At 44.7% G+C, this 24389-nt stretch overlaps 1 protein-coding gene across 5 annotated transcripts in view; it reads right to left on the reverse strand.

The window, feature by feature from the left end:
- SPECC1 (sperm antigen with calponin homology and coiled-coil domains 1) overlaps positions 1-24389 on the reverse strand; it is a 490142-nt gene that overhangs the window by 334233 nt on the left and 131520 nt on the right. For all 5 annotated transcript variants that reach the window (XM_073565376.1, XM_073565374.1, XM_073565375.1 and 2 more), the window contains 2 exons: positions 18578-18727; positions 10610-10745 (listed from right to left, as the gene is read on the reverse strand). In XM_073565376.1, coding sequence (XP_073421477.1) covers positions 10610-10745; positions 18578-18724 — 283 coding nt within the window. In that variant the 5' untranslated portion in view covers positions 18725-18727. The remainder of the gene's footprint in view (positions 1-10609; positions 10746-18577; positions 18728-24389) is intronic.

A 24389-nucleotide genomic window follows, 5' to 3' on the forward strand; every position in this document is an offset into this window, starting at 1 on the left:
TGCATGTCAGACCAAATGAGAATCATGAGGAAAGGAACTGGCCAAGGAGCTCAGAGACAGAATTGTGGCAAGGCACAGATCTGGCCAAGGTTACAAAAGAATTTCTGCACTACTCAAGGTTCCTAAGGATTATGGAGGCCACTGTGCTCTTAAATGGAAGAAGTTTGGGACCACCAGAAGTCTTCCTAAACCTGGCAGTCCAGCCAAACGGAGCAATCCTGGGAGAAGAGCCTTGGTGAGAGAGGTAAAGAAGAACCCCAAGATCACTGTGGCTGAGCTCCACAGATGCAGTAGGGAGATGGGAGAAAGTTTCACAAAGTCAACTATCACTGCAGCCCTCCACCAGTCGGGCATTTATGGCAGAGTGGTGTTAGATAACCGATGAGGATAGCAGGGGAATAGACTAGGCAACCAGATAACCAGAGAGGTTGGTAACTTAGCGGATTGCAGACCCCTAAACTGACAACACAACTAGAATTAGCCGTGGGACGTGCCTACGATGCCCTTGACGCCTCGGCACAGGCAAAGAATTAACTAAGCCTAAAGAGAGAAAAGGGAAAGCTAAACTGCTCCGGAGTAGAACCCCAAAGGAATAGATAGCCCCCGAACATATATTGCCGGTGAGACAAGATGAGGCACAAAACACAGGCAGAAAATAGAGTAAGCAAATGATGGGGCCCAAACTGTCTAGATAGAACAGGACAGGAAAGGATATTGTCTCCAATCACGCAAAAAACCCTAAGAAAAAATCCAACACGTCTGATATGCAAAAATACTGAGGCCACATGACCGCTCCCCCACTAAATCAGAACTCTGGTGTAAACTGGAAGCAAAACAAAAGATACTGATATAACAGGGGATTAGAAATACTGAAAAGATGGACATGAGCTGTGGCATAAGGAACAGAGTCCAGCAAAGGTCCCAAAAGGGGACAAGGCTGAACTCACACCAGCAAAGCAGAAATCAGAGGAAAGCCAAAAAATGGATCAAAGGCAAAAAGATTCAAGCAGACAAATAACTTATCTGAAAGATGCAGGACAAAGCAGGAGGCAAGCAGACTTCCAAAATGCTCAGGAAGAAAACCAAATCACCAGCAACCACTGAGGGAAGGTTGCTCACTTAAATCTCTCCAGTCTGTAACACCTGACCTCCAATCATCCTCCTCAGGTGATTGACTTCTGTCAGCCAGACCAGCTCCATTACCAGCAGCAGCCACCAGAGGGAGCCCAAACTCAGAAGCCAGGTCAAACGTGTTCACAACAGTGTGGCCCAACGGAAGCCTCTCTTCAGTGTATTATACCTATGCGGATAAGGGCAAGGGCTGTATTATAAAATACAGACCTTACCCACATACATGTAAATCACTTTACCCTTATCCTCAAACATATAATATACAGCTCTTACCATTATCCACATACGTATAATATACAGTCCTTAACCTTATCCCCAGACATAACACCACAATATATCAAGAGATTATAAAAGGAGAAATGCTTACAATGCACATTTCCTGTTTTAAGTAACATTATGTTTTTACATCCATATTTGGCGCTTTTCATTAATTTCAGTTTGATAAAGAGAAAGCATTAGCTACCTCCAGATTACCTTCACCAATTCCATAAAACAGAACAATAAATGCCACGTTCTTCGGGCGTCATGTCATGAATTATTACGACCATTGAATAAGAGAAAAAAGCAAACAAGAGAGTCAGCCGAACAATAGAAACAGCACCGGCGTCAGACCGCAGCAGGGGTCACATCATCCTGAGGGCGGGGATGGGATATAGAACAAGCTGTGAGGGTCTTGGAGGGCCCTGATTTTACATCACATTCTCTATGTCCATACATTACATTTTTGAGCTTTATGGTGGAATTACCTTGTTCTATGTAGTATCAAACTGATGCACAATGTTCAGTATTATAAGAACAGATCCAGTTGCTGTTTTTTTGACAGATGTCTTTTGAATCAGTTAAAAGAACCGATTGCAGTGAACTGGAAGACATTTTAGGACATCTCCACCCCCATTCAAATGACCAGATCCTGTACTAGATCACTATTTCAGCTTTTGTCATCCAAAACTGATCCAAACACATAAATAACTATCATTACAGGTGTGAACAGATCCTTAGAAAATCATCCCCACTGATGCGGTAGTGCACAGACTACGGATTTCCAGAGTTTGTGAGCCAGAAGTGGTTTTATTTTCTATTTCCTTATTTATTACATTTTTTTTTTTTAAAGAAAGGATAAAAACTCCATCCTAGTATGTTGTGGAGGAAAGAGAACACCTGGAACACTTACTAAATAGTTCAGTGATAACTTGTTTGAGCTATGCAAATGAAAGCTAATCGGATCCATTGATTATTATGGGGTCAACCTGGGTTCTGTTTTCTAGAACAGAAGAAAAAGTTCTGAGAGAAGAAAAAAAAAAAAAAGACACCAAACGAACTCCATAATAGTCAGTGCATAACTGATGCAAGAGATCACTTATGTAATATGTTTGCTCGGGAGCAGACCCTTAGGAGAATGAAGGATATAAAGATGGAAGTTTACAGCTCTGCAGATACTTTCAGCGATCAGTTCCCATGTTTTTATAACTTATATGATAAGTTTTGCGTTTTTTTCTTAATGGCACGGATCCTTTTTCTTCATACATCATTTTATTGCAACGTGTGGAAACATGTAAAAATGTTAGTGATATGAAGATCTTTTTATGGCATTTTAGGTTTTGTGTAATTTTTTTTTTTACAGGTATTTTTCGACATTTTATTGAGAAGCCTATACAGAGGAAAAATACCACCACTGATCCTAAAAACACTACACAAAAAAAAGCCACAAACCACAAATTGGGCATTTGTAGAATTGTTTTTTTCACATTTCTTTATAAACAGGCAACACTTGCCAATCAAAATAAAAAATTGGCAGAAGAAGCACAACAAACACCAAACAAAAAGGGCTGCAGAAAGATCTGTGTGTAACCTGATTTCTGAAAATACTGCTACTTAAAAAAAAAAAACAAAAACAGACTTTTCGTTAGAATTGTGGACAAATTGCCAGTCTGGCTTTGCCACCAGAAGAGAAGTTGACATGACCGAGCCTTTACTGCCATCTACTGGACAGATTATGCACTTCAGGACATGATTTCTTCTAATGAAGACATCTTCCACATATGATTATATATATACAGCATGATCGACTTCTGATATGATTATTACAGGAAAAAAAAACTACCAACACCCTGTTAATCTTCTGGTAGTATAATAAAGGCAACAATTGAATATAGCGTTACTAGTGAGTCACTGCTTAGCAAGGCATCACTGTCACCAGAATCAATATTTGTTAGAAGTGACGTCAGTGACAGCTGATAATCAGGAGACGGAGGTAGAAGAGAATTTACAGACTACTGCACCTTATAGAAATTTTTCACCTTATAGTTATCAGCATCAATGATCCATACTGGATGGAGAATTAAAATTGGAGAATTAAAATGGGTTCACAGTTATAACATTTACTGATTTATGATCGGCTGGGGGGCTTAAAAACAAAATAATAGGCTCAGTTTATCATTTACGTTTCTTTTTTTAAGTCACTTTCTTTTCTCATCTTGTGGTATTTAGTTGCCAGTTTTGCTCCAAATTCATCAAAATGGCTTGAATTTGGCAAAAAGTAAAAAAATGAGCTTTCTTACTGGCTTGCACTGTTGTTGTGACTTGACACCAAAAGTTGCTGAAATGCACCAAAGATTGGTTAACTCAAAAATATACTAAGGGGAAGAACTGGAATGAAGTTGTGCCAACTTGAGAGTTTCTTTTTTTTTTTTTTTTTTAAAGTTGCAACTGATGCATCAGGGTAAAAACAAACAAAAAAAACCACGTAGTTGCTGGACTATAAAGTAGTCTTTAAAAAACCCTCAAATAGAATAATGGATTGTGGGCCAACAAAAAGACACACAAAATTAAAAAAAAAAAAAAAAAGGCACAAAGGGTATGATGATTTGGGGGTTATAGAACCTTGTTCATTAGAATGTTTTTTCATTTTTCGTGAAATTACATTAGTTTGCATTGATTCTATCTGCTACCCTTTTTGGCCGAACAAACAAAAAAACAATTTTTTTTTTTCATGCTACAAAAAACAGGTAGCACACAGAACAGACACTACATAGTGATGAGCGAGTATGATCGTTGCTCGAGTTTTCCAAGCATGCTCGGGTGATCTCCGAGTATTTTGGCGTGCTCGGAGGTTTAGATTGTGTCACCGCAGTTGCATGATTTGCGGCTGCTAGCCAGCCTGAATACTTGTGAGGAATGCCTGTTTGTTAAGAAATTCCCATATATATTCAGGCTGTCTAGCAGCCGCAAATCATGCAGCTGAGACGACACAAACTAAATCTCCGAGCACGCAAAACTACTCGGAGATCACCCGAGCAACGAGTATACTCAATCACTAGACAATAGTATTCTTATTTTACATTATATTCTATGACAAACACATCATAATGCATGGTCTTCCGTTATGCTTTTTATTTAACAGTTCCGTTATTTTAGCATTGCGAGTACCCACAAGACTAGAGATGTTCAGAGGCGCCTGTAGTAAAATGGATCCAATACAAAGAGAAAAAGAACGGATGCAAATGGAGGCCAAAAGCTTAACCACACCGGTCTTAATTAGGGGCATCATGGAGTCAGAGACAACTGATTGATTAGGAGGCGCACACCTCTTTATGGATCCTGCACAGCTGAAAAAGATAATTCCCCTCCATGCTCCTCACCACATCTTACACCAGGGACTGGAGTAGGATTTCTGGCGTAAGGCACGCCACAGCTGATCCTGAATTAGATTAGCTGTGGGGTCAATCTGTGTCCTGTCTTTTTTGACAGAGATGTTTGACACTTGACATGAAAATGTTAAAAGCTGCAAATTTTTCGCACAAACCTGAGTTCCACCAAAATGTTGTGATTTATCATGTTTTATGCCCGATTTACGGCACTTTGATGACTCGGAGCCAAATTATTTATTTTTAAACGGGTCTCCTGCTTGTCTGGCAAAATGATAAAACAAGCTGTGGTGTCACGATGTGTTCACCATACAGGGTGGTAAATGTTCTCTATGGTCCACTTGGGTGTCCATCAGCCATAAGTTTAGATGCATTCGCAATAACTGACGCTCATGGGCACCAATTTCCAGCAGGACGCCGAAATATCACAGGTTTTATTCACAATATGTTAGATAGGTAAAATTACAGTGACTGAAAAAGCATTTAGCGCTCATTAAAAACCCTTTATGTTCACAAGAATGAGGGAATTTTTAATTCTATAGTGCAGCCCTTGATACCTAAGTTACCAGTCACCTCTGCAGTGTACCAGAGGTGGCTGGTTTCGCAGACAAGGAGATCACGAATGCTAGCTCTTTGCTTTGGTGCCTGTGTAATACCATGGCCGCCAGGGGGTAGCTTCTGCGGCCGCTCCAGTACTCACTGTGCTGGAGGCTGTTTCATCACCCATATGCTGTTCACTTTGGGGACCCGATTGACTGCAGACAGAGGCTGGAAGCAACTTTAACAACTCAGCTTTATTCTCTTCAGGGCACAGCATATCCACAATGGCTACAGGACTCTTTACTCGATAACAGCCATACATCTTCATCTACAGCAGTACGTCACTTCTTCCTTCACTTCACACATATGCACCACACAGGCAAGCTGACACATCACACGGAGCACGATGAACACAGAACACTTCCCTTCTTCCAGAGCCCGACTTCAGCCCATGAAGGTACCCAAGTTTTCCGTTACAGCTCACCCCCTTAAAGGGAATCTGTCACCCCTTTTTTGAGATATCATATAATGACATCATTCAATTGTGTGTCACATAAGGATTCTCTTAGTACTTTTGCTTCCCCCTGACCCCGCACCTTTCATCCATAAATACCTTTTTTATATCGGTTCAGATGTATGTAAACTGCCGCTGTCCGGTCCGATGGGCGGGGCTTATTCACCTGCTCCCCCCCTCCCTGTCTTGCTCTATGCATTTCTTCTTGTGTAGAGCAAGACAGGGAAGGGGGAGCAGATGAATAAGTCCCGCCCATCGGACCGGACAGCGGCAGTTTACATACATCTGAACCAATCTAAAAAGGTATTTATGCATGAAAGGTGCGGGGTCAGGGGGAAGCAAAAGTACTAAGAGAATCCTTATGTGACACACAATTGAATGATATCATTATATGATATCTCAAAAAAGGGTGACAGATTCCCTTTAAGGCACTGTTGCTCCTGTTCGTGTCCTAGGTTCGCAGCTCACTAAACTCTCCACAAAGCTCCCGTACTCCAGCTGCTACTCCCACAGGGACTCTTCCACGGACCTCCCTGGCTTGCAATTCTCCAGACACGGGCTGGACTCAATAGACTGGCTTGGGTTGTCACTTCAGCTCTTCCTTGCTAGCTAACTTGACCAACGAGACTCCTTCTGTCTCGCTAGCCTTACAGTCCCCAGTCCCTGACTGCAAGGCCTCCAGCTGTAGGCACTCCACTGTTCTTCACTCTTGTCCTGTCCTGTTCGCTACCCCCAGCTCAACTAACTTTTGGAGGGAAATCTATCTCCTTTCCTCCTGTCTAGCCAATCCTCTAAGTTAACCCCTAAGCAGTCTTCTCACTAGTTGAGCTCAGTGCCCCCATCTAGAGGCCCTTTGCTAATACTACACCTAACTAATTAATGTTGTGTGGACACCAACACACACACACACAACATGCATACTGCACACAACAACATCAACATTCGCAGGGCAAAGCCCTTGCCCCCCTTACATTCCCCCTTCCTGAAACCATTGCCGTCCTCAGCAATGCGGGGGTGTACCAAAACAGATCACACCTTTTAAACTATACAATAGGCATAACGCAACATTCTACATATAAGCATTATTGTAGTTTTTTTTCTTTCTATAAATATAGCAATCTTTGTACCCTATAAACACAGTTATTTTGTACATTCTTCACATCAAAATTCTTATTCCTTTTACAAAATTAGGTCACACGAGAAAAACAATGTCATGTCCATATATAAAACTTCTTCAGAGAAAAACACAAGTGTCCTTTCCCCCCCTTTCTGTGAGGGGAGCACTACTTATTTTCTAATCACACACTGGTGTGCTGAAACAGTCCTCTAAGCACACAGTCAGTCCATCTTTACAAAATATCTACATTTTAGAAGTTCTTAAAGGGTTACACCCCCTTCCTGGTGTACGATACAGTCCAGTGCTGCATATGCAGGATGCCTGGTAGTAAAACACAGTCTGTTGCTGCAGCCGCACTTGGTCCAAAAGTCCATGGACCTATGGCCCCACGCAAGGGAAGTCCCAAAATTCGGTAGAAGGGCCATCACTACAAATTATATACAAAATAATGTTCTCTATAGGCCGTATTGCCTCCAAACTCGAGAGCGCATCAGTGCTTCTAAGAAAAACTCAAGACAAAGAGAAAAAAACATTTTTACAAAAAAAGGTCCCGTAGACCATCATAGGCTCTCATCAGAAGAGCGCTGCAGGGTTCCCTTTACCCTGAGGGGACGCAGAACAGTCCCAAATGGTGCAACAGGCACTTAAAGGGTTAAACACAGTAAATTCAGCAGTGTGCATTCTGTGCAATTTTTCCACTAATTGCCCGGCCCCTGGCGCAGGCTAAAAAGGACTCTGCAGCCGCAGAATCTCCATACTGAGGGGAAAAATCAAGGGCAGAGGGGCCCTCAGTTGCCTCTGCACGCAGATCCACATCAGCTCCAGGGGATACAGTGGTTTCAGCGGACGCCTGTCTGAAGTGCTGCTGTTCAGGGGCTTTGGGGGATGCCTGGCTGGAGCGCAGGTGTACGGTGGCGCAGACCTTGGGCCGCATGTCCCTGCATTGGGACAGCATTGGGGCAGCGTGGTCCACCACCGGTTGAGGCTGAGTAGCACTCACCTTTACTTGCACAGCTCCGCTCCATCCGGCTCTCAGCTCCTCCTCACGGACATCAGCAGCACTTTCAGACATAGCAGCGGCGTCCTCCTCTAGTCGGGTGAGCTCCGTCAGCTCTCAGTCACTGTCGGTACTGGTTTCCAGGGTGCACTCGTGTTTCATCTCAGGCGGTCCGACGGAAACAGCTTTTGGGTACAGTGGTTCCGGCACGGCCTGTTCTTCCGGTCTCGGCCCCGCTGACGTGGTCACGGATGCCTGTGAAGGGGAGAGACACTCTGGCTCCTGACATTTCGGCCCAAATCCCGGCGGTCTCCTCGGTACCTCCGCCAAGTCGCCGTCGCTACCGGAACAGACGTCTGGGGTGCGCTGGGGTTCTTCCTCCTGCCGTCCGGCAGGAACAACTTCCGGGCTTGTTGGTTCCTCCGGGTGAAAAGCGGGCTCTTCTTCTCATGAGATTTCTGGTATCGCGGGCTGCGGTGAGTGCGGGCGTCTCTCCGGTGCAGCAGGGCCAGGTGTCGGCGGCTCCATGGGCAGCGAGACTCCGGTCCGGATAAGAGCTTGGCACTCCTTCAGCTGCTGCTCCCAGCTCTAGGTGACACATCCGGTCTCCTCCTCCCGTCGCCATCGCCACTCCGCACCTTCTGCAGGGCCACTCCCGTTCCAGGGTGGTGATCTGTCCGGCCTCTCCACCCACTTCTCAGCATTCAGGGGGAGAGGGTGCTGCAAATACCACTCCTTCCAGGGGCGGACCCGACATTGCTGACAGATCACATTTGGCACCATCCAGGCACTGTCACACCCACGAAGTGCTCCTTGCTGACAAGGACAGTCAATTTTGGCGCCAGAATTCTCCATCTTGGTAGTCGCCATCTTGGGGTCCACAGAATCACTTTGCAGATCTTCTTCTTGGGTCACAATCAGTCTCTTGGTCTAATTTTGCAGCATTTTTCCAGTCACAATCGGTATTTCAATCATCTTCACTTGCCCATCACTGCTCTCTTCAATTTGCATCTTATAGGGTGCTGCAGTCACTGTCAGACTGTCTTCTTCCTCCGCTGTGGTCTCGCCGCCATTTTGGGCATCGAGATCCTGCCGACTATGCCAAATGTAATACCATGGCCGCTGGGGGGTAACTTCTGCGGCCGCTCCAGTACTCACTGTGCTTGAGGCTGTTTCATCACCCATATGCTGTTCACTTTGGGGACCCGATTGACTGCAGACAGAGGCTGGAAGCAACTTTAGCAACTCAGCTTTATTCTCTTCAGGGCACAGCATATCCACAATGGCTACAGGACTCTTTACTCGGTAACAGCAATGCATCTTCATCTACAGCAGTACGTCACTTCTTCCTTCACTTCACACATATGCACCACACAAACAAGCTGACACGTCACACGGAGCACGATGAACACGGAACACTTCCCTTCTTCCAGAGCCCAACTTCAGCCCACGAAGGTACCCAACTTTTCCGTTACAGCTCACCCCCTTAAGGCACTGTTGCTCCTGTTCGTGTCCTAGGTTCGCAGCTCACTAAACTCTCCACAAAGCTCCCGTACTCCAGCTGCTACTCCCACAAGGACTCTTCCACGGACCTCCCTGGCTTGCAATTCTCCAGACACGGGCTGGACTCAATAGACTGGCTTGGGTTGTCACGTCAGCTCTTCCTTGCTAGCTGACTTGACCAATGAGACTCCTTCTGTCTCGCCAGCCTTACAGTCCCCAGTCCCTGACTGCAAGGCCTCCAGCTGTAGGCACTCCGCTGTTCTTCACTCTTGTCCTGTCCTGTTCGCTACCCCCAGCTCAACTAACTCTTGGAGGGAAATCTATCTCCTTTCCTCCTGTCTAGCCACTCCTCTAAGTTAACCCCTAAGCAGTCTTCTCACTAGTTGAGCTCAGTGCCCCCATCTAGAGGCCCTTTGCTAATACTACACCTAACTAACTAATGTTGTGTGGACACCAACACACACACACACCATGCATACTGCACACAACAACATCAACATTCGCAGGGCAAAGCCCTTGCCCCCCTTACACCTGGATTCAGCTTGCTTCAATGCCCCTGCACTTCTCCAAAGCTGCCTCGGCTTGCAGCGAGGAACAGTGAATGGTTGGCATTTGCAACTTCCTGGAAAGTAGGCAGAGCCAGTGACAGCGCTAATATTGGCAGACCAGAAGGCTGCTATGGGACCCATGAGTCGGTGGAGCCCTCTTCTCCATCCTTGCCTGATATTACACTTTCAACTGTATCAGCATCCTGGATACAGATACCGTGTTGGGGGTCACTGAGGGGTCAGGGGTAATGTTGGGTCATCAAACTGTGTGTGGAGAGTACTGTTTAGGAATTCATCGAGGGGGCATGGATGTGTAGCCAACATATTCGTCATCATTTAGTAGTATAAATTATGGCAGAAATGTACTCTAGTCAATTTAGTGCCAATTTACCAAATTTTAATAAATTTGGTGCAAAAATCAACCAGCATGAATGGAAAAACAATGCAAAAAAATTACTTTAAAAAAATACTAAATAAAATCTGAATTTGCGTCCTTATTGGAAATCAGAAAGATCCTTGCAACAGTACCAAGAGTTATATTGGAACGCATAAAAGGTTAAAGAAAAAAAATCTGCATCCGGCAATCTGAAAGTACTGAAATCTATGAGGATGTACCTGTACCGGTCCTGAATCTGCTCTCTGACAGCTCCGAGATGCCTCCTGTTGTAATAGTCTTCTTCAGCCTGGATGTTGTGAAGGCTGCGCTGCCCCCTGGCTTTGTAAGCATGTCATCACTGCTTGCTCTTTTTAACTAAAATTATAAAAATAAATGTATTTATCAGCATCATCATCATCAATTTCGCCACCAGAGTATCAGAGATGTATGTAATACACCAATAATGAATGGAATATGGAGTAATACTTGTTTAAAGAACAGAACACTGCGTAAAAAAAAAACTTCAGGTAGCATAAAAATTAATATTACAACCAATGACAGCACAGCCTTCATTGTCCCAGGGCCATTTTTTTTTTTTTTTTTTACCAAAAACTGAAAAAAAAAAAAAAAAGTTAATAGTGAGTGTGCCAGAGAAACCTATATCTATCCTAATTCCTAGACATGCAGGTTCCATGAGGCAACTACTCTTTGGACATAGTTAATACACTGCTCAAAAAAAATAAAGGGAACACTTAAAACACTTAAACAACAGAATATAACTCCAAGTAAATCAAACTTCTGTGAAATTAAACTGTCCACTTAGGAAGCAACACTGATTGACAATCAATTTCACATGCTGTTGTTCAAATGGAATAGACAACAGATGGAAATTATTGTCAATTATCAAGACACCCTCAATAAAGTAGTGGTTCTGCAAGTGGGGACCTCAGACCACATCTCAGTACCAATGCTTTCTGGCTGATGTTTTGGTCACTTTTGAATGCTGGTTGTGCTTTCACACTCGTGGTAGTGGGTCGCCCCTCGCACACCCAGGGCAGCGGGGTACTCGGTACCGGGCCGGTGTCAGGCGGGAATGTGTCACAGCATCGGTGACCCGGTCTGTGGCCCTGGGCGCCCAATATCAATGGCGGTGATGTTAATGGTGTTAAAGTTTATTAGAGTAGTTCCTGACGCCACCCGTGGTGTTTGGCAAGTAAGATGTTGAGCCAACGCTGCATGCAGATCAGCTGGGACTGATGGTGTGGTGCAGCAAAGATGGTGTAGCTCCCCACAGGTGGAGCTGTAGTCCCAGGGCAGTGTAGGTGCAATGGATGTGGAGAGGCGCAGGCTGGTATGGATGCTGGTACCCAGATGTAGCGGTGCGGGAATAACTGGAGGACACCAGAGTATGCGGTTCCAAAGCTTTACTCATTGTTTGCAGTTCACACCACTGCCTGCCTCCGTTCTGTGTTCTCCAGGTCAGGGCTCCAGCCAACCTCCAGGCAGGATAGGATTCTCCCTTCCACACTCCGCCAACATGTACCTTACTGAACGACTCCTCCAATGCGCCTTTAGGTGCGAAGCACTCCAGTACTTACTTACCCTGGAGTGCCTCTCTCTAGGTGTTCCTAGTCTTTACTTGTATGACAGACAGCTGTAGCCTGCTTCGGGGACTCCACTCTGTGTCCCGGCTCTCTGTTAAGTTGCTGTTATGTCCCAAGTCTATGATGGGAGCAAGGTGTTAGCGGCTCACTACTCCTCCGGTGTCTGTTGCCGGACATAAAGATCCAATCAACCTTGGGGACCGGGCCCCGGCCTTTGCGCTCTGGACTGGAAGAGTTCTCTCTCTTTCTCAACCTACTTCCCACCGTTCTTCTATTCTCCTTCGTTCCGGTCTGTTCTCTCTCTCTTATGGAATCTGTAGTCTCCAGTCTATGTCTCTTTCTCCTTCTCTTCCTTAGGGAGCTCGTTCCACTAACACCAGTCCTCAGCCTCTCCTGACTGACTGTCTTCCTCCGCCTTGAGCCCCTCTCAGGCTGACCTGCTGTCAGCCTGCTCTCTCTCTCTCAGACCCTCGTCTGACTCACTTACTGACCGACTGACTGACCTGAAATCCTACACTTTCCCTCTCTTTTGTATCATCTTACTCCACCCGCCTCCCAGCACATCTCGTGTTACGAAGCAGGGTTCCACGAGGGGTGCTCTGTAACCCCCAGCCTGAAGCTGTTAGGTGGCCCCACTGAACTATCATGTGTGTGGAATGCAGGTGTGGAGCGTGGTCAGGAGTTCCCACCTTACCTGGATGGTGGGGCACTACACCTTAGGAGAAGGCGCAGTACCTCTGTGGCGACTGAAGCCTCAGGGGCGCCACAGTAGCATGAGACGGACTCTACACCCCACACAAGTGGCTCAGGTAGTGCAGCTCATCCAGGATGGCACATCAATGCGAGCTGTGGCAAGAAGGTTTGCTGTGTCTGTCAGCGTAGTGTCCAGAGGCTGGAGGTGCTACCTGGAGACAGGTTAGAATACCAGGAGACGTGGAGGGGATCGTAGGAGGGCAACAACCCAGCAGCAGGACTGCTACCTCAGCCTTTGTGCAAGGAGGAAAAGGAGTAGCACTGCCAGAGCCCTGCAAAATGACCTCCAGCAGGCCACAAATGTGTATGTGTTTGCACAAACGGTAAGAAACCGACTCCATGAGTATGGTCTGAGTGCCCAACTTCCACAGATGGGGTTGTGCTCACAGCCCAACACCATGCAGGACACTTGGCATTTGCCACAGAACACCAGGATTGGCAAATTTGCCACTGGAACCCTGTGCTCTTCACAGATGAAAGCAGGTGCACACTGAGCACATGTGACAGACATGACAGAGTCTGAAGACGCCATGGAGAGCGATCTGCTGCCTGCAACATCCTTCAGCATGACCGGTTAGGCAGTGGGTCAGTAATGGTGTGGGATGGCATTTCTTTGGAGGGCTGCACGGTGTTGGACTGTGAGCACAACCCCCATCTGTGGACGTCGGGCACTCAGACCATCCTCATGGAGTTGGTTTCTAACCGTTTGTGCAAACACATGCACATTTGTGGCCTGCTGGAGGTCATTTTGCATGGCTCTGGCAGTGCTCCTCCTATTTTTACTTGCACAAAGGCTGAGGTAATGGTCCTGCTGCTCGGTTGTTGCCCTCCTACGGCCCCCCTCCACATCTCGTGGTGTACTGGCCTGTCTCCTGGTCCGCCTCCAGCCTCTGGACACTACGCTGACAGACACAGCAAACCTTCTTGCCACAGCTCGCATTGATGTGCCATCCTGGATGAGCTGCACTACCTGAGCCACTTGTGTGGGTTGTAGAGTCCATCTCATGCTACCACGAGTGTGAAAGCACAACCAACATTCAACGTGACCAAAACATCAGCCAGAAAGCATTGGTACTGAGATGTGGTCTGTACTCCCAAATACTCCAATACACAGGTTTTAGGATCTGCTTGGATTCGCACCCTGAACACTCTTTCAATGAAAGGGTAAAACATTTCAATATGGGCCCAACAGAGTACACTCCCAGAACACATGCATTATATGAGCATCTGTTGTCCCACACCTAATGCAATCTGCATTTGCGCGAACCCCTATTTTGCACAGGAAACTCGGTGTACTGTATTCTCTGTGAATAAGGTAAATTTGTGATAGTCTCTATGATTCACATGGGGATATCCTGGGAATAAGTTCCAGCAAGTCTTCCCATTGCTCTTCAGAGATCAGACCCACATCTCTTTCCCATTTAGATTATTCTTTTATGTGAGCATGTAAAAGCTGTTGATAAACTTTGGAAATGAAACCCTTTGTAGTTATGGCTGAAGCAATTAACTCTAGGATGTTGTTCTACGAATATGAGCCAGGACAGAGTCAGCGGTGTACTTTGGAGTCAGACAAAAAACGTTACAATTTTCAAAGGATCCGGCGAACGACGGATGAAACATGAGGCCATCCGTCGCAATCCGTTGCTAATACAAATCGATGAGAAAAAAAAACGGATCCGGAGGCATCAGTCGCCGGATTCGCTTTTTTCAAAATTCGACAGATTGCGGCTAATAGCAAAAAAGTGATGTGTGAAAGGGGCCTTACATGTCACTTCAGCTTTCCCTTCACTTCTGTCCCTGTCACACGACTAGAGATAGGGTCATACCGCACTATACGTTTTCTCGGTGTCCTCCCTGTCCAGATTTGCTGCCACCGGTTGATCCATCAGCCTTTTCACCCCGGATCTGAGGGCATCAGCCCAGGCTAAGACCTGTCACATGGTGAGTGACCCGCCCGTCTGTCCTGCAGTGTCCACTTCTGCAGCTTCCACACTTGGAGCTCAACCTTCTGTAACCCCTGCAGCTGGGTCTGTGCTGTTCCCCACACACTGGATGCCTGGACACTTCCTTGGTATGAACATTACGGGGGTCTTACAGTTGCCTGGGCAAATAGCCCACCCGAGCTCTAAGGGTGCCCTCGCCCTTCTGAATCTAAACAGGATGCTCCCTTCTCCTAACCACAGTGACCCCTCCTACAGTTAACTATTTACATTATTGCTAAGCCCAAATCCCTTGTTATACCCTTTATCTCCATCTAGTGGTCTAATACTATTATTACACTCTCCCTGTATTACATATATAGGAACATATTTACACATTGTGAAGCAGCATACAATATGCATCAACGTTTATATATATATATATATATATATATATACACACACACATTATGTACTCCCTACACCGGGACATACTTAAGGGCCCAGGACAGCTACTGTGACCCCCTTATAGGAGTCTGAAATGGTCCTTATCCATGAGAACCACGCCCTCCTGGTTCAAAAGGGGGCAATTACTACAACTCATGCCCTGTCCTTCCTGATCTTCCTCACCACTAGAGGCAAAAGGGCTAAGGGGGGAAAGGCATAACTCAGATTGATGTTCCACTTTATCAAGAAGGCATCTACCACCAGTGGACTCTCTGGGGTTCATAGAAGAGAACCTCCTCACTTTTCGGTTCTTCCTGGTGGCAAAGAGGTCTACATCTGGCTGACTCCATATCCGCACAATTTAGTTGAAGACAGTACTTTTCAACGTCCATTCTCCCTGCTTTAATAGGTTGTGGCTCAAAAGGTCTGCCCTGATGTCCTTTCTTCTTATGTGCAGCGCTGTCAAAGTCAGCTATTTGAAACAGCCGCTCTGTCACTTCCATTAGGGGTATGGACAGAGTTCAACCTTGGTGGTTGATGTAGACCACCGCAACCTGATTGTCTTAGAGGATCCTTATGTGATGACCCTGTAGCCGGTATACAAAGAGCCACTTAACTGCCAGTTGTTGCTCCCATAGGCTCTGGACTACGATCTTCCCCATATGTGCCCCCCCAACCTGTAGGGCTAGCGTCTGTGACAATTTTCCCAGGGAACCCCCCTGGACAGGTTATCCCAGTCTAACCACCACCTCAGGGAACGTATAGAAGCAGGGGATAAGGTCACCTGTCCTTGCAGATACCCCCTAAGGGCCCCATCATTAGCCAACACGTCCCATTGTAAGGTTCTTTTATGGAACTGTGCCCACCAGACCGCTGGGATGCCGGAGGTGAATCAATTATCAGATGCAGACAACACTCCTGCCTCTCTGAGTCAAGAATGAGCCCCAGAAACTGCTGCACTTTCAAGGGTTGTAGCCGAGGTTTTTTAATGTTCAGTAGCCACCCCAAGACTTCCAGTGTGGACATTGTCCTCTCTACCTGAACTGAGCAATGATCTGTTGACCTGCCTACAATAAGAAAATCGCCCATGTAGGAAATAATCAGGACGTTTGTTTCATGCAGGTGGGCCATGACCTCGACAACTACCTTTCTAAAAACACAAGGGGCCATGGCGAGACCAAAGGGGAGAGCCCTAAATTGGAAATGCCCAACCGAGTCCCCCGTGACTTCCGCTACCCAGAGGAACCGCTGAAGATCTGCGTGAATAGGCACGTGGTAGTATGCATCTTTTAGATCCAACACTGCCATAAAATAGTTTTCAAAAATTAGTTTTATTGCCGAACCAATAGATTCCATCTTGAAGGGGCGCACTACCAAGAACCCATTTAGAGCTCTTAGATTAATGATAGTCCTGAAGGAGCCATCCGGTTTCCAAATCAAAAAAAAAAGGGGGGGGGGAGTAAAATCCTCTACCCCTCTACAGCCAAGGAACCTCCACCAGGACCTCATTATGTCATAGCTCCAGGACCTCAGCCTCCAGGTCTCCCTGTTCCGAGGGGGATGACTGGGAAGGGGTTATCATGAATTTATCCCACAGGATAGAAGAAAATTCCAACCTCAGCCCTGATGATAACAGGTTACATACCCAGTCATTATAGGTAATATTCGACCAGGCTTGCAAGAAGGCAGACTTCCTACTCCCTACCGGGGCCGGCAATCACTGAGACGGTTTCTTACGCTCTCGTGAGGAGCCTCCAAACATGAACTGATGTGTGGGAAAGGTGCCGCCCTTTTATATCTGTAAGTTTCCTGTCCCTGAAGGGCAGATCCCCTCTCTCGTGGTGCTGTCATGGGAGATCAAATAAATTATCTTTTTTCTCAATGCCAACATTTGGTATTCAGTTATAGAGGTGAAGGCGCCGCTGGTTCAGTGACTGACACTAGCTCTACATTGCCGGGGGCACGGTTACAGCGGCCACTATGTATTCTCAGAGCAATGACTGAAACGCCCCCGACCCTATGACTGAATGCTGGTGGGAAGAATAAAGATCATTTTCTCCCCGCTGCGTGCAGATGCTGGACAGCATAATAACGCCATTAACCGCATTATTTCTGGTGACAGGTTCCCTTTAAATTTGTCGCAAGTCTGCAATGAAAAATAAGCAACTTGTGGATGAGATTTTAGGAATCTCATACACTTTTCTAGCACTAGGAAATTCTTTAGGTTTCGCAACAAATCTGCGCAGAAACAAAATCGTGTCATGTACGCTGGCCCTTATGCTATTTACCAATGGCTTCTCTGAAAAAGGACAGAAGTGCAGATCCGATTTAATGCAGTCATAGTGTTGAATAAAACGGTCACAATTTTTCTGTTGTTGATTTGAGGAAGAGATGTAGGAGCTCAGAGAATAGAGTGGTGAATTTACTAAGAGAACCATTTGCTTTTTAGGCCAGTCCTTATAACAAACCTGTAAAGTGCATTTAAAATTATTGCTGTGCATACACTAGAAAATCAAATGTAGGCCAGACAATTCACTGGTGTAGATATGCCACTTTCTGGTGCAAATTATAATAAATCTGTCAGACTGTGTGGCACCCAACTTCCGCTAAGCTAAAAGATCTATCACACTGAATAAAGAAGCAACACTTGCTATAAACTCAGAGATATTATATATACACACCTCTTCTTTTGGAACGTGGTTACTGTGGTACTAGGCCTGGGCATTTGGGGTACAAATAATAGTCACAGATGTACACGTCGTTGGCATTGAAGACGTCACTAAAATATTTCAGCAATGTTCAACTGCTAGGGTTAATGTAATATGATGAAGATCTGATTAGTGTAGATACAATATTCCATCGTTGTTCTGTCTCCGACATTTAGTTCATAATCCCGGATTATCTGCTTGTTAATGTTTACAGTGTTTTCTGGCTCCATCTAGTGACCAGAGTCATAACTGCAGTGTTATTCTGTGTTTTACTTTCACTTTGCTATTTCCCTCCATTTGCAGTGCATTCTGGTAAGGTTGCAATGCATCCTGGTAGCCCTTTGCAAAGGATTATGGTTAGCTCAGCCCCCGTTTTCCCTCCAGTCCACCATTTTCCTTCTGCCTGCAGAAGGAAGCATCTCATTCAGGAAGCATCTCATTTCTCATCTCCCCTTGTGACAGCATCGCTGGTATGTATTTATGTCTCCTGTATCCAATTCCTGTCTCATATTAGCCTGCTTAGTTAGTTCTCTCCTGGTTAGCTATTAGTGCAGATGATGTATTATTTATATATGAATCCCTGATGAACCCAGTATTGATTGTATACATATATGTTTTTGTTTGTAGTTTCACCACGCCAATATAAGATCACGTTCAATAAAGCACAGATTCAACTACAGTCTCCTTATTGGACCTCGGTATAGCGGTTTAGCTGCCTGTATAAGTTACATGAATTCTGCTTCATTTAGTGAGGACAGAACAGTCGTTCTTCTTACCTTACTTAGTCGGGACTCAAATGCGAGTGAATTAGTTGATCTAGACGTTCTCATCCCAAAGGCAATAGTTGGAATGGCTTTCGCTCTCTCTGTCCCATGGTTTCCTTGCTTGTTCTGTACATTTATAGACCGTGCAGAGCTCTTCATACCCTACAGATACAAAAATTCAGAAATAACATTTAGATTACCCATGGGTCTAATTCACAAATACTAATGATAGGGTATGATATACTACACAGCAGGGTATAGAATTTACAGGTAATGAGAAAAAGATTAAAAAAAAATGTAAAAATATTTATTTTTATTATTTTTCAAAGGAAGCACCATAAACAAGGCACAGTGGGTGGGGGAGTTGTTACAGCTCTTCTCCATCAAGGCCCGGGAGTTTCGTCACTCAGCTACTGATGCAATTTATCAATTTAAAAAAAAAACATCCATTTTCTTAAACTGGCCATTTTTTATTCTTCATAAAAAAAATATCAAGACTTGAAAAAGTTCACACAATCAGAAGACAAATTTAAAGAAATGACACCCACATGGTATTTGCACAACCTGTACAAAACACTGGGTCCATACCAAGTGAGCCCACTTTAAAGAGAACCTGTCAGCAGGTTTTTAGGAACGGACGTAGCACTATGGCTGTATAGTGGCTTGTTCTCTATTAATCCCACCATGGAAAACATCTACACGGAGTTTGTATGTTCTCCCCGTGTTTGCGTGTTTCCTCCCAGACTACAAAGACATAGTGATATGGAATTTATATTGTGATCCCCAATGGGGACAATTGATGATAATATATGTAAAGAGCTGTGGCATTAATGGGGCTATATAAATGAGTAAAATAAATAAATATTAAAATGTTACCTACTTTTTAATAGAGATTCAAATGTGCCGGTCATGAGAAATCTAAAATAAAGGCAAAAACGTGTGCTCAGTGTCTGCCTGTGAACTGCTATTCCATGTCTGATAGCAACACCGCAGAAGAAATGCTAGTCTAAGGGGGTCAGATTCCTTGTAGGAATGCTCAGACCTGACACCCATAATGAGGTGGTGCACCATCTTGCTGGAAAAACTCAGGGAACGTGCCATCTTCAGTGCATAAAGAGGGCAACACATCATCATGTAGCAATTTCAGATATCCAGAGGCATTGAGGTTTCCATTTATGAAGAATGGCCCCACTATCTCTGTACCCCATATACCACACCATACCATCAATTATGGGTGTCAGGTCTCCCTTAGACTTTTATCTTTGGGGTTATCTGAAGGCAATTGTCTATGCTGTGAAGATTCGAGATGTGTAGCATCTTAAACAACGAACACTGGAAGCCTGTGCTAGCATTTCTTCTGCGGTGTTGCTATCAGTGTGTCAAGAGTGGGAGAAGAGGGTTGCATTGACAATCCAACACAATGGGCAGCACTTTGAACACATTTTAAAAGTGGTCATAAACTTGTAAATAACTCATGAAAGAATAACGTTACGTTAAAACCAAGCACACCATTGTTTTTCTTGTGAAATTCTCAATAAGTTTGATGTGTCCCATTGAAAAAAATAAAGTTGGATCCAAAGTGGCTGACTTCAAAATGACCGCCATGGTCACCACCCATCTTGAAAAGTTCCCCCCTCCCATATACTAATGTGCCACCAACGGGAAGTTGATATCACCAACCATTCCCATGTTATTTAGGTGTATCCATATAAATGGCCCACCCTGTATATATCTCATGTATATTACATGCATTTATAGTTTACAACACTTATGGTCTTTGACAATGACCATAGAGAGTAGCCATGTAATATCCTGATCGAAGTATTACAGAATACGAGGACTTTGATCCTGCATCCTGTGAAATATGGAGCAGTATTGGTGTGGCGGAAATGCATTGGAAGGGGTTGTCCGTCAATGAAAATATATCACCTATCCATAGATGTTGGAGGTCTGACTGGTCAGACCCCCACTAATCACAAGTATACTGGTCAGGTATCTGTGCATGGGTGGCGCTGAAGTTGTACTGTACTTGGTTATCTTAACCACTACTCCAATCAAATGGGACACAAGACCCAGTTTTTGTGATCTTTTGTGATCCCAGTTAAAAGATCCCCAGCACTCGGATAGTTATCACCTATTCTGTACATGGGTAATGCATTTTGCTTGCAGCCTTTAATGTATATAAGGCTATAATGTGACAATTGCAAATTGCTATAGTAAAAGTGGCAACTTTTTTTTTCCACTTTTATTACAGTTTATAAAATAAAAGCAACACCCTGGAGTGTCTGTTATGAGCATCATCTCCATAGATTGCATTCCTAAATCAGTAGTTTCCCAACGCACTACCGAGCAAATGAGATAACTGTTCGGCTCTGTATTTTCAAAGTGCTTTTAATCAATTATTCTGATGTAAAGCAGAAAACATCTGAGAACAAATTCTTCAAAACTATTTGCATAAAATGAAAGACACACATATTCTAGAAATGTTTCAATTGATGCACAAAATTACACAAAGCAAAATAAGTGGTGACACAGACCGCATTGTAACGATCAGCAACAGGGCTTACAAAGAATTTTTAAGGTCATACGGCAGCCCGAGGCCAAATATGCTTTTTAAAAACTTTTAAAGAACTTTTTGCACTTACTTGTGTAGCGTTTTTGCAAATAACTTTGGGCATCCAGGAATCTCTGCACAGAGCAGCTCACCCCAATTAAAATGAAAAAGTATTTTTCCTCCCCAGTGCCTAAGACCAACCTCCCTTAGTAAATTTAGTAGTAAATTGACATATCCTTTAAATACGAGAAGAGTTGGACCACTGACTATAAGGACATGTTCACACAGATTTTTCAGATTGGAAAAATCTGATGCATATTTGTCATATAATCCACTGCTAAAATTTAAAATTGACCTCTTGGATTTTCTGCAGACTTGCATTTTACCAGTCGTGAGCGCACACGTAGACTAACCCAATTTAATAGACCAATCCATTAGTAGCGTTTCTGGGAGAAATGCGCACAGAAAAATCTTCAATAAATGACTTTTTTTTAATCTGAAGCATAAAAATCCAATGACTGCATTAACTTACTACTGGAAACAAAGGGAAGCATTTTGCGGAGGGAAAGTATGTCAAGTGGATTTCGGAGCACAATATCCTAAAAAGAACAAAATGAAAAGCTGGAGATTAATCACCTTTCCTAGAGTGCTGAGTAACTAATCTGTCCAGTTCTGCCAGAAACATACAAGGGACCGAGACTATTTGTAATGCTCTTATGTGTGATTGTGCTCTCCATGAAGTAACATTTTGGTGCAGGACCTTTTCATGCTGCATGCGTTGCGTGAAGGAGTGTTGCGGTAATGCACATTTGTGTCCCACAAATAGGCCGGGGCTACATCACAACTTTGGTCACAACACAGGTTGTGAGACTTTAAGGGAGAAGACCGGGCTGCTGGTACCTGCTTGCTGGGAACGGAACTGTTGAAGCTGCCTTCCCTGTTTCCCGGGGGAAAGGAATAGGGGACCAGACAGGCACCATGACCCAGGAAGACGGGGAATGTTTAGTCAGAGAAACCAAATGGAAGCTGAGGTAGAAAGTGCGCAAAGCTGCAGAGAGGCTCCCGCCGTCAGCATGTGAGCAGCAGGGCAGGCAGCACGTGCTGCACCCGAACAGACGGCGCTGCGACGGACTGCAGCAGACAGACCCGGCGGCCTAGAGACAGTTTTGGCGCAAGAAGGCGGTGTGCAGCAGGCTGAGAGGAGTGCTCTGTCCCCAGAGCACCGGTGCTGCACAGACCTGCGTCAGTTAACCCCCGCCGCCAACCGTGGAGACTTGAGAAAGAGAGGTGCAGGGTGCCCGGTGACTAGACACTTGCACCCCAATTAGCCAGTTTTTACTTGCCAGTCTATGTTGGACCCGGACAGCGCTGAGGCCTTAATTGACTCGACCGCATCAACTTATGGACTAGGGGCTCAGCGGAAGGTACAGGAGACCGCCAGAAGACAGATCCTCGTTGCCTACAGGACCTTCCTGGATAAGCAGCCATTGTTGGTGCTATTGACATCCCAGCTGGAGTCACAGTCTGAGGAACTTCTGACATGTTAAGTGGTTCACAAGAACCGCCGTTACCTGATTCATTGTTCCTGAACTCTCGGTATCCTTTGCATATTGAACCGTTTATTCCCTCATTTAACCGTTTACCTCCCTGCAAGGAATATTTCCCTGTTAAAGTAAAAGTTATTAACTCTTGCTTTGCCTTCTGTCTGTCACTGAATCCCGCAACCTGCTCACAAGGCCAAACATCGCTGTATGCTAAATTGCAATATAAATGTGACCCCATTTACTTGTATTAGGGAGCAGCCAGAAATACATGAAGCATTGCCGTTAGATCTTACTCAGATTTATACTGTCTGACTGCACCATTTTACTGTGATAGACTCTCTCACGATTTAGGGATTTATTACACTGTCTAATTTATTTTGCATATACTGTACATACACTATACAACAGCACTCTGCAATTAATCAATACACAAATATCACTTTTGCTACACACTACCCTCAATTACTATGGCTGAAGCCAAAATGGATAAACATGAAAAAAAAATATTAAAACAGCAGAATTAAAAAAAAAATTCACCCACTTAAAAAAAAATAAACATTTATGCCATTTAGATATTTCACCTTGTCTTACAAAAAGATCATTGAAACTGGCATCACTAAAGTCCTGGATCCAGCTGAACATTCCCAGATCTGAGTAGGTGGCATGTCTCTATTTCTACTTTATCTGACGGTGTCATGCACAATGTAGGAAAGACTAAGTGCAACACAAAGGGATGAGGGGAAGGGAGCCCAACACTAGGGAAGGGGGGAGCGGAGACCCCTAGGCAGATCTAAAGTCACCCTGTCTGCCCTAAACGTCCCCATATAGGTTCTGCACCTATCGCCTAGCAGGAACCTAATCCCTACCTGAACCTGGCAATAAGCCCTACTTAGCAAATGACGGGGTAGGCACTAGTCGATCCCCACTACCACTAAAGACAGCTGGGATAGACGAACAAGTGTAACACTTACCATGAGTAGAATCAGAGATGTGTCCTCCAGCAATACTAAAGAGGAAGATAGCTAACTGCTATAGCGCCAAGCCTCAACAGGGTGAAATGGAAATATCACGAGCAACTCCTAGCAGCAGGCTGGGAGTCTATAAACAACCAGGTCCAGGTGTGTCAATTAGAGTCGAAGTAAGGTTGCCACTGGGTTAAAGAGTCATAAGGATTAAGAAGTTTTCTGCAAAGCCAAACACAGAGACATTCTGCAGCTAGATGCAGTGCGACTGTCTGCAGCTTCTGACATCCGTGACAGAGGGGTATGGTGGGGGGCTTCATTCTGTTAGTTATTTTAATGTCTCGGGAAAATACTGTGTGAGAGTGGGGGAAACTTTGAGGGAATCTACTGTGTAGGGGTAGCACTTTGGGGGCATCATACTGTGTAGTGAAATACATTGAGGGGGCATCATATTGTGTGGAGAGGTCATATTGTCTGGTGGTCACAAAATGGATACTGTACCATGTGTGAAGACTAAGGAGCTTCACTTGCGTTATTTCTATGTGGATGCATATAAAGGATTGTGCGAGATTGGAAAAGTAGACTAATGTAAAAAAGATAATTTATTTGTCTCTGCTTGTCACAATTTGTGTCTCCCTTTCCTGACTTCTGCAGAGACCACACAAAAGTAAAAGTGCAGAAATGGCTGATTTATAAAGGGAAGTGCGCAGCTATAAACAGACTGAAAAGATTTAATTCCTTACAGGACATTGTTCAAACAACTT

Source organism: Dendrobates tinctorius, unplaced genomic scaffold, assembly GCF_039654945.1.
Source record: "Dendrobates tinctorius isolate UK_male_01 unplaced genomic scaffold, ASM3965494v1 ptg000016l, whole genome shotgun sequence".
Taxonomy (NCBI): domain Eukaryota; kingdom Metazoa; phylum Chordata; class Amphibia; order Anura; family Dendrobatidae; genus Dendrobates; species Dendrobates tinctorius.